Genomic DNA, 11,714 nt, shown 5'->3' with positions numbered 1-11,714 from the left:
GTATGTCTAGTTAAAACGTGATATTGCAAAGGCAATTAGAGACCTGCTAATAAGGTACATTTAACGCTCTAGCAGCGCTGTAGATACTGCGAAATTAGCTAGCATAGAAGGCCTAGATAGCAAGGATAACTTTGCCTTCTCTAGTAGTATTCTGAAGTTGTTGTTATTAAGGCATGTTGTGTTATGGTAAAAGGTGGTCATGCCAAGAGAAAGTGGCTGGTTTAGTGATATGGCCGGCTTGGTGATAATCTACGTTACTAAGAGTATATAATAATATTTTAACCCCTTATATTAGGGTAGTATAAGGCCTTTATAGCTAACAATATAGTGTTTCTTACTAAAGGGGGTGCAGCCTCCTAGAGATATAAAGGGGACGCCTAACATACTATAAGGATGCTATCTAACTAGGGCAGACCTTAATATTAATATACAGTAGGTAGGAATACTACTACACTTAAGCAGCCTTTAGATTAAGAGCCTACTTCTACTAGGGGAGCAAAATACCCTATATATAGACAATGCTACTCTATGTAGAATTACTACTATGTTAATTAAGACAGAGCTCCTAAGTAGTAGACACTAAATAAGAATATTTATAAATTTATTAAGTTTAATTATTAGAAAGATATTACCTGTTAAGGGCTACTTTATACATAAAGTAAGAGCTAATTAAGAACACTAGTAGTAAAGCACTTACACACCCCTACTCTAGAAATCCTAGAGAGTTAACTAGAAGGCTAAGAAATTACTAATATTAAAGCAGCACTTAGCACAGTAAACTAACAGGATACTACTAAATATCTACTATAGAAGTTATTTATACTTAACTTAGGTTCTACCTGTTATATTACTAACAACCCTAACTGTGTCTATAGGTTCTAATAGCTATTACCTAGAGACTTTATATAGGCTAGGAATTCTAAGGTGCTAGTTAGAGGATATAGATTAATTAATCTACTCCTAATGAGTAGAGCTAGGACAACTAAGGTTACCCTTATAGATGTAGCAATTTGCCTAGACCTGCTATGTAACCTAGTGTCCTTCTGCCTACTATAAAATAGAGGCATGTAGTAGGATATATAAGTAGACCTAATAACTCTCTAATAAGTTAATAGCTAAGTAATTAGAGTAGTATTAGAAATACTTAGCTAGTAGGTGCTTAAGTATAAACTGTCCCTACTAGCTGCTAACTACACACACAAAATTACTACACACACTAAGAGAGGACTATATAAGGCCTTAGGAATACAGTAGCACAAGCAACTTAGTTACCCTAGTCCTGCTACAATTAAATACATTGTCTAGCAGACTTAGGGGGTGTAGATCTAAGGTATTACTACAGTTAAATACAATACTTATAGAATAGCTAAGTTATAAAAGTAAATTACCTACAAACTAAGAATTAATAATAAAAGACCTAGAGAAAGACTTAGTATTAACTTCTACTCCTACAAAGTATAAGGAGTTACTAAAGAAAAGAGCTAAATACTTATTACTAATAGGTTCTTAGGCCTATAGTAGGACCTCTACTTTATAGATTATTACATAGCAAAGTTAACGTGTTTCACAAGCGAGCGCCGCACCCAACCGAGCGCCGCATTTTCAACAACAGAACGCCTGCGCAGCGCTATATCACAACACAGCACAAATAAATAATTGTTTACAGGCCTAGATAGTATTATTTAGAAGCTTTACTATTGTCTACATCCTCTATTTCTACCTTATAAGTGCAGAAATTGTGTCTAATCTTACTACAACACCTATAGTGTTGTCTAACACACACCCTCTTTACAGGCGTCTTACCCTTACTATAACCCCTACCCTTCTTTTTAGTAATTAAGTTAGCTACTTTACTAACTATAAGGGTCTCCTCTGTGTGTATATATTATTGCTTATAGGTCTTGTGCTTTGTAGATGCTTCTACAGTGTCTTAAAGGTGGCCTATTTCCTCCTGCATTAACACTATATTATAAGCTATCTGCTAAGCGCCCTTTGCTAACTGTTTAACCTACTTATCTAACAAACTTGCTAGAGACCCTTAATAGATTTAAATCTACTTTTAAATTAGAGTTAACTGCTCCTCTACTTTGTAAGCAGTGCGTGGTGTTGTCAGATGCTCGTACTGTTAGCCAGAGTATGTGCTTAACGAGATCTAGGTGGTATGATGATTTATTGACGATCGTGGCGATCGTGTCGCTGCCGTCGCGTCGTGCTGGTTGCTACAGGATTGAAGTGGGGGGGGAATTAGCGCTGTTCGCGGCCGCCGGTGTGCGGGCCAATCAGGAGTTGCCAGGTCTCGCTTAATCGACCTGGCAACTGCTGATTGGCTGCACGACAGGTCCCTGCTCGATTGCGCAGATCCGACCTCTCGCCGCTCGCTCTTATCTGACAGGTGTCTTTGGCTCCTAGGCGACGTCGCTGGGTTTTGGTGGCGTTAGCGTGCGCAGGCGCACATCAAGCTTTGATAACACCACCTCTAGGTTATGTGGGACTAGCCTAGCACCTCTAAAGCCTGCGCGAATGTTCTCTCTAGTAAACGCCTTACTAAACACTAATTTAAAGGCTGGCAGGAAGGTTTCCTTGTTAATATAGTAGATGTAACTGCGTGCTAAGGCTGAAACCTCATCGCCATACAGGCGCTTTAGTGGCAAGAAGCAGGTGACGTTAAGTAGCTGCAACACGTGCGACGAGTGCGGGGGCATACAGAGAGTGATTATCTTCTTCTCTCTGCAGAGATCTTAGAAAGCTACAAAGCAGTGGCTCTTATAGCTATTAATAATAAGTAGCTAGTAGACCCTAACTAGCTTCACATGCGTATTTAAGTAGTAGAGCTAGGTAAGCGCTAGATTATTATTAGTCTAGCTAGTAGGACTAATATTAATAACCTAGTCCTGTAGGAGGTCCTTAGTAAACTAGTTAGAGATAATAACCTTGCCTATAAGGATAAGAAATAGTAGGATAACCTTCTCTATTAACCTAACGCCTTATACTAGGGTAACCTACTTACAATTGCTAGGTTAGATCTTCTTCTACTTCCTAGGCTTCTCTAAGCCTATTACTACTAGCTACAACAAGATCTTGCCTATTAGGAAGCTGGACTTATTAAAGTTGTACACATCCTTGTCTATAATACTATACTTTGCCTTTATAGACTAAACAAGCGTGAACTAGGGCTAGATAACTGCTGGGTCCTTGCAGGCAGCCCGCTGGCGATCGTATTGGTGGGTCCACCGCTTCTAGAGCTCTAGTGTACGCTTTACTAAGTTGTTAACCTAGTTCTTACTAACAGGCTTTGCGCTGCGCTCTCTTAGCAGTTTATCTGCCATATCTTGTACGTCTGCCTTTAAGGAGGGTAGGCCACGTGCAGACTCCTTAAGTATACGTAGTACAACTGCCTCCTCTTCTAGCTTTGTAAGGCGCTTTGCATTTAGCTTGCAGTCGCGTTAAGAGCGTGTTCTGTTGCGTTAGCATTAGATTGTTTATTTAGGCACTTTGTAGACTTTCTTAGTAAGTTAGATACTTTGAATTTAGTTTTTGAGATATTTAATATAGTAAGGTGTACATCAGCTTCAGTATAGAGTGTAGGAGCTTGTTGTGGTTGAGACATTACGCGCTGTTGTTGCGCCGGCGTTCTGGCAGCGAGAGTGCGGCGCTCGGTTGGGTGCGGCGCTCGCTTGTGAAACACGTTAATTATTAAGGCACTATTAATATTTATCTTGTTCTTAAGAAATTACTATAATATCTTAGCTAAGACTATTAAGGAAGAAAACAAGATAGCCATAGTTAAACTAGATATATTAAAATAGCTAGCAACACAAGGAGTTATTGTGGAGCCTTTAGCGCCAGACACATAAGCACAGAATAGTAATGCAGAACGCTTAGGGGGTGTGAACAAGGAGAAAGCTTGCGCAATACAACTTAATGCCAACCTCTCCTAGGAACTGTGGCTAGATATCACAAGGGCGGCAGTATACCTCTACAATTAAACACTAAGGTACGCAAATTATTAGAAAACACTTTATAAAATATTCTTTATGTAAGTTGCCTTTAGCAATAGAATAGTAATATTACTGTAAAAACCTAACCTTATACACCTAAGAGTATATAGGTGCAAAGTGTTTACTATAATAGATAATACACACAGAGGCAAATTACGTCTTTAATAATTAGACCTAAAGGCCTAGACTAGCTATCTAGTAGGCTACTAGTTATTAAATATCTATTAAATCTAGACACTATTACTTAGCAAGGTAATAAGCACTTAAGATATTATATTTAACAAAGACATAGTATTTACTAGGAGAATTAAGGACCTTATAGAGAACCTTATACATAACACACTTAAAGAAATAGTAATATATATATAATCTATTAAGCTACTAACACCTACCTAGTAACTAGAAATAGATTCCTTTTATAAGGATAAAGCCCTAGCAGAGCTGTTACTACAAGACAAAGCAGACCTGCTAGGCTACTATCACAGACAGAAGATACAGGATAGCTATCCTACCCCTCTATTAACACCACCACCTGCAGCACTACTTGCAGGCATTATGGCTAGTGAGTAAACAACTCTATGTAACGGTCTAGACTCCAAAGCTAAAGAAGAGCTAGAGCTAGCCGGTTACATTAGCTTAGCCGGCTTGGCTTAAGCTGGATATATATTATCTACGCAGTTAACTAGGCGTCTAGTTAACTTGTGCATGCTTTTTAGCAAAAGTTGTTATGAAGTAGATATCCTTTATTGGCCTTTGGCCAGACTACTACACTCTAACACAACAAGCGTCCTTAACTATTGTCCTATAGGCAGCATCATTCCTTGCAGGAACCTAGGCTAGACATGTTAGAACATACAGAGGAGAAGTTATAGATAAGGCTAAGATAATAAGAATACTTACTAAAGGCTTAAAGCCCTATTAAAGTTAACTTCTACCTCTGCCTACATTCTAAACTAAGCTTAAGGATCACCCTATAGGAAAACTCTTTTAAGAAGCTAAGTAAGAGCACCTTACAAGCTACTAAGAAATAAAATTTTAGTTAGAAGTACTACTTTAGAAAATTAGACTAATACCTATAAGCTTAATAGACATTATTAACTACTAAAGTGTAAGGTGTAACTAGTAGTTAGAGGTAATTAATAATGTAATATTACATTATAAGACAACTACATAGCCACGCTTGCTAGCTAATCCTTTTAAATAATAATAGCTATAGCAGCTTACTATAACATAGAGCTTAAACATTACAACGTTACTAACACGTTTGTTCATGCTACAATGGACAGAGAGGTCTACATAAGGATGCCCTAAGGCTATTAGAATCCTAGCATAATACTGCAAGTAAATAAGGCACTTTACAGCCTACACATCTCTCCCCTCCTCTAGTAGAAGAACTTCACTGCAACACTAAAAGCACTAGGTTTCTAGACTATGCCTCACAAACCCTGCTGTCTAACCAAGGGTAGTATTATTATCTTCTTTTATATTAACAATATTATCCTTAACCTGTTTTATCAGTGAGCGCCCCACCTCAGTGAGCGCCCCACGAACACCAGCGAGGCGTACGCGCAGCGACGTAGCTTAGCACCACAACACAAATTTTGTACTCTTGCAACAGTATAGTATTATTTAGAAGCGTTGCTGTTATTTATATCCTTAATTTCTACCTTGCAGGTGCAAGAGTTGTGCCTAATCTCACTGCAACAGCCGCAGCGTCGCCCTGCGCGCACCCTCTTTGCTAGCTCCTTACCCTCCTTACATCTGCCACCCTCCCTTTTAGCAATTAAGTCTAATACCTTGCTAACTATTAATGTCTCCTCTACCTGTACGTAGCGTCTCTTGCAACTTTTACACTTTGTTGCTACTTTAGTAGCAGTATTAAGGCGCACTATCTCTGCGCATATTAACACTATCTTATAAGCTATCTACTACGCGCCTTTTGTTAGCTACTACCCCTGCTTATTAAGTAAACTTGCTAGAGACCCTTAATAGATTTTTATCCTATTTTAAACTAGTGTTAATTGCGCCTCTATTTCTTTAGCGTTGCGTAGTGTTTTCGCCTCCCAAGCAGCGTTAACTTGCTGTGGTAGAGTTTGCGTACACAGCTGCACATCCAGCTTTAATAACACAGCCTGTGGATTATGTAGAGACAATCCAGCGCCTTAAAACCCTGTGCAAGCATTCTCTCTTGTAAATGCCTTCTTAAAAGCTACTTTAAAGGCTAGTAAGAAGGTCTGTTTACTAATATAGTTAATACAATTACATACTAAGGCTAAGATCTAATTACTGTACGCGCGCTTTAATGGCAGGAAACAGGCGACGTTAAGCGGCTGCAGGAGGTGCAACGAGTGTAGAGGTATACAGAGGGCAATAATCTTCTTCTCCTTGCAGCAATCCTAGAAATCTATTAAGCAATAGCTCTTGTAGCTGTTAATAATCAGCAGCCTATACGCTCCTACAGGCCTTGCATGCGTATTAAAGTAATTAAGCTAGGCAAGCGCTAGATTGTTGTTTATCTAGCCTGTTAGGCTTACTTAAATAACCTAATTACGTAGGAGGTCCTTAGTAAACTAGTTAGAGATAAGAACCTTGCTAGTAAAGATAAGGAAGGGTAGGATAACACGCCCTGTTGCGCTAACGCCCTATATTAATGTAGTCTACTTGCAATTACTAGGCTAAAGCTTCTTTACTTTCCTAGGTTTCTCTATGCCTGTTACAACAAGTTATAAAGATATCTTGCCTATTAGGAAGCTAGACTTGTTAAAGTTGTACATGTTATTGTCTATAATACTATACTTCGCCTTTATGTTCTAAACTAGCGTGAACTAGGGCTTAATAATTGCTAGGTCTTTGCAGAGAGCTTGCTAGTAATTGTATAGACAAGTCTAGCGCGTGCGCAGCTTAGGTGTACGCTTAATAAACCTGTCAACCTAGCATTTACTAACAGGCTTACTGCCGCGGTTGCGCAGCAGTCTATTAGCTATATCTTGTACGTGTAGCTTTAAGGGTGGTACTCCACGTAGGTTCTTGTCAAGTATACGCTGCAGAATTACCTCCTCTTCTAGCTTTGTTAGGCGCTTTAATCTAGGCTTGCAGTCGCGTCTAGAGGGCTTCCTGTCACGTTGTTGTTGTATTGTCCTACAAGGAACGCTATGGACTGCCTTAGCACGTTGCAGGCTCGTAATCTGGTCGCATTTAATGTTAGAGAGGGTAAGCTGCACGTCAGCTTTAGTATAGGGCTTGTGAGGTTGTGGTTGTTGAGACATTACGCGTTGAGTGTCGCGCATGCGCTTTGCTGGTGTTCGTGGGGCGCTCACTGAGGTGGGGCGCTCACTGATAAAACAGGTTATGTATAATAAATTAAAAGAGTAAGAGGTAATGCAGACAATTAGCCACGTACAGAGTAAGTACACCTGCATAGGAGGGCACAACCTATAGTAGTTCCTTAGTATAGAGATTATACAAGACTAAGCAAGCAAGAAAATCTACCTATCTTAGGCAGTGTACTTAGACAAAATTAGTTGCCTTGCTAATAACACAACTATACAACATAACACTCTAATAGCAACAACTAAACTACAGCTAAGGAGTGGACTAGCAGCGCTAGCAGAAATTAACAAGTATTAACGCAAAATTAGATCACTGCTGTTTGCTGCAGTCACCACGCGACCTGACATTGCGTTCGCCACATCAAGGCTTGCCAGGTTCCTCACTAATCCAGGCATCAGCCACTACGATGCTGCGGACTGGGTCCTTCTATATCTACTCAACACTAAACAGCAATCACTGCAGCTTAGAGGAGGCATCAGCCTCTAGGTAGCAAGTGACGCGTCCTTTGCTGACAACACTATAGATAGAAAGAGCTCCTAAGGCTACACAATTAAACTCTTTAGTAGCCTTATTACATAGAAAGTAAATAAGTAGGACATAGTAATAATATTAATAACCGTAGATTATCACCAAGCCGGCCATATCACCAAACCAGCCACTTTCTCTTAGCACGACCACCTTTTACCCTAACACAACATGCCTTAACAACAACAACTTCAGAATACTACTAGAGAAGGTAGAGTTATCCTTGCTATCTAGGCCTTCTATGCTAGCCAATTTCGCAGTATCTGCAGCGCTGCTAGAGCGTTAAATGTACCTTATTAGTAGGTCTCTAATTGCCTTTGCAATATCACGTTTTAACTAGACGTACGCGCTAATTGCTAGAAACTTACTATACTAGAGGAGCAGATAATTATCTAGTATATACTTAACCTTGATTCGCAAGGATTTGCGCCCTAGCTATGTAAGGTGGCAGATATAGCTAATAAGATACTTAGTGTGCGTAGTGAAGAGCCTGTTAGCAAACTATAGGCTAGCAGGCTTGTGACGCGTTTAGACAAGCTTAAAATAGCCTTTAATTAAGACAAGGATAGACAGAGGATACTATAGGAAGATCCTAAGATAATTAGCGCGTAGTTTAATCTAGTAGAGGATACTTAAGTTAAGTATAGCGTTTACAACAATAACATGCACAACTTTAATAAAACTAGGTTCTAGATAGGCGTTGCTTTGTCTTTAAAGGTTGTAACAGGCTTAGAGAGACGTGCTTAGCTAGAGCTTGTTTAGCCAGGTGATCGTGAGTGGGTTACTGTTATCTAGAGCATCTGCGCTGCTGGGTATGCAACCCTACCTTTTATTATCTACAAAGGACGTGTCCACATCTCTGCCTAGTATAAGGAGACAGATATACCCCACAATTAGAAGCTCTTAGTCTCTAAGAATAGTTAGATAAATAATATGCTTAGCCTTAAGTAGTTAAAGCACTTTAACACGCATATAAAGACATGTTAGGTAGGAGTGTACAGGTTACTTATCTTAGACAGCTATAAGAGCTATCTTAACTAGGAGTTTAAGGACTATTGCCTAGAGAACTAAATCCTTACTCTCTATATACTACCTTACTTATTATACATCCTCTAGCTACTTAATATAGTCTGTTTCTTGCTATTAAAGCGTAAGTACTCCTAATATATTTAAGACTTAGCACACTAACACGTCTTCTATATTAATAAGGAAGGCTTCCTACTAGCCTTTAGGGATATATTCCTTAATATATTTATAAAGGTTAACTGCTAAAAGGCCTTTAAGGCATTAGGGCTTATTCCTACTAACATGCAGGTAGTGTTAGATCGCCTTAAAGTGCGGCTGTATACCCTACTAGCAGTACCTCTACCTAAAATACTATAGCAATCTAAGACACTAAGCAATACACACAAGTTTTAGTCTTAATCTAAGCTTATTAGCAACTCCTTCTAACAATTACTAAGTATAGCGTAAGAGGGGTTCTTAAAGCTTATAAAAGGGGCTAAAGAGATATTGCACAAAAACGTCCTTATTAAGGCCTGCGTGCGAGAGCTTAAAGAGTAATTAGCAGTAATAACTAAGAGAAAATCGCGTAAGAGAAAGCAGATTCAGCATGGTGGCACACTTGAGTATGGCCCAGCAGCATCGCGGGTAGCTGCTGAGGCGTGTGTAGCAGCTCAGCCATCTAAGAAGACTTAGGGTGGAGGTGGTCAACTAGGAGCTTAGTCAACTGTTCAGCGCTGTAGGAACTGCAGCAAAACTAGACACAACACACAAACATGCTAGGAGGGTGCAGAAATATCTTCTAAATCTAATACAAGCACAAAGTATGCTAGGTCACTATTTAATAGCAAGTAGTTGTAGTTGCAGTAACTTGTGTTAGTCGTGCTAAGAGAAATTGGCTGGTTTGGTGATATGGCCAGCTCGGTGATAATCTACGTTAAGGCTAAGCTTCTTACTCTTACCTAGGTTACAAAAGAAGCACTCTTTATCTTAAGGCTCTTGCAAAAATTACACATTAATATAGGTGCACACGCTATTATAATATGATATAATAACAAATAAATAATTTAACTAGTCACTAAGGAAGTGTTATAACTACATTCTAAACTTTAGTATATAGATATCTACAACTACTAGCTCTAATAGGAGGTAGCTGCTAGAAAGGTTATTATAGAATATGTCTAGTCTGCAAGCATAATAGCAGATAGACTTACAAAGGTACTCCTAGTAAACAAGTAGGAAGGTTTCCTCTAGCAACTTAGTCTAGTAAATAGGGAGTTAATAGAAGTGCTAAACAGCGTGCCTCTAGACAGGATTTAAGAACAAATTAAGAACCTTATAACGTACTCCACAAGCATGCCGGTCACCCAAGTGTACCGGTCACTTTTGCCAAGACCACACCAACACTATAACTACTTTGCAGTACCTTAGTACACAGCAGCATTCTACTATGCTACACAGTATATTGTTCTAATCTATAGTACTTTACGCATCTTTCTTACAAGTTGTTCTGTTGTGCCCTGTCTCGCCACATGTGCCACAGCGCCTTAAAGACTAAGTGCTCCCATCAACGCGTGACCTCTTCTTTGCCTTCTTCCCATCACTACAGGCCTTAAACTCCTTTAGAGTAGTCAGCCACACTCCCTTAGCAAAGGTTAGAGTCCCTTCTCGCTGTACTTGCTTCCTTTTGTGTGATTTACGACGTGTGGCGGCCTCGTTGGCTGCCTGTAGGTCAGCAACCTGGTTGCGCAGTAAAACTAGTGAATGCGCTATCAGCTCTGCGCCTTTAGTGAGCTAATTAAGAGCGTTAACTATAGACGTTGGCAAGCTATCAGCGTGTCTCTAAATCCTCTCTCAAATTAGCTTTAATTAAGACCTAAATTCTAGGGTGTTGCTTAGTGTTTTAGACTCCTACGTACTATTGTCCACAGTAGGTGGCGTTGGTGTGTGCAGCTGTACTTCAAGCTTTGATAGCACAGCCTCTGGGTCAAGTAGGACTAGGCCAGCACCTCTAAATCCTCCCTAGATGTTACTCTCTGTAATTGAGGCGTCAAAAGCTGCTTTGAAGCACAGCAAGAACTCAAGTTTAGTGATACGCGTAATCTTGCTGCGCATTAGCCGCTCAGCTTGGCGGCTATAGGCCTTCTTTAACAGGGCAAAACAGCCTACGTCAAGTGGCTGCAGTAGGTGCGACGAGTGTGGAGGCATACACAGGGTAATAATCTTGTGTTCCTCGCAGTACTGGTGGAATTCGACTGAGTTGTGGCTCTCGTGGCCGTCCAGAATAAGCAGCCAATAGCTGCCAACAGTGTGCGCCTTTGTGTGCTTATCAAAGTGCTTCAACCACTTAACTCTAAGCTTGTTGTTAGTCTAGCCGTTGTTAGAGACATTAAGAACCTAGTTGTTAGGTATACTAGGCTCCTTGTACCAGGCAGAGAGGTGGTGCTTGTAAGGAGCTGGCCTCTGCGGGCTATTTGCAAGTATGAATCAAATGGATTTGTTGAGGAGTGGCTGCAGGCGGAGGTCTGCAGACTTTTATGTCCTCCGTGCGGAGGTTACACAATTAGTCAAGATTGGGACCTCCTGACTAGGGGTACGGCTGGGCAGGCACCTCCTCTTGGAGGTTGGCCGAGGCCAGCGAGCGCCGAGGCGCTACCATCAGGCCTAGCCTGTTACAGTACCCCCCCACTTATCGCGTTGTTTATAACGCGTCCCTGGGTCAAAACACTGAATCTAGTCGTGCTGCCCACTACTCTGCCAACTAGCTTGTCTCTAACATCGTACCACAAGCCGCTGTCCCCTGCCCCGCTACAACTGTTCTGCCGCCCATCATGGCTCCTAAGACCCCGTCCAAGCCTC

General features: G+C 40.5%; 2 protein-coding genes across 2 annotated transcripts in view; both read right to left on the bottom strand.

Annotated features, from left to right (window-relative positions):
- M421DRAFT_21564 (uncharacterized protein) overlaps positions 1-2,738 on the bottom strand; it is a gene marked incomplete at both ends in the record, with an annotated part of 7,247 nt that extends 4,509 nt beyond the window's left edge. The window contains one exon of the mRNA XM_033588266.1: positions 2,622-2,738. Within this exon, the coding sequence (XP_033443192.1) occupies positions 2,622-2,738 (117 nt within the window). The remainder of the gene's footprint in view (positions 1-2,621) is intronic.
- Positions 2,406-11,225, bottom strand: M421DRAFT_76595 (DDE-domain-containing protein; the record flags this gene model as incomplete). Its single annotated transcript, XM_033597237.1, has 2 exons — positions 2,406-2,672; positions 11,025-11,225. Coding segments are annotated over 2 exons (468 nt in total), but the record flags the coding sequence as incomplete, so codon positions are not given.
- Positions 11,226-11,714: the final 489 nt, after the last annotated feature.

This window comes from Didymella exigua (genome assembly GCF_010094145.1).
Source record: "Didymella exigua CBS 183.55 unplaced genomic scaffold M421scaffold_57, whole genome shotgun sequence".
NCBI classification, from domain to species: domain Eukaryota; kingdom Fungi; phylum Ascomycota; class Dothideomycetes; order Pleosporales; family Didymellaceae; genus Didymella; species Didymella exigua.
The sequence above is the reverse complement of the archived record's forward strand: the minus strand, read 5'-3'. Positions and strand labels throughout refer to the sequence as shown.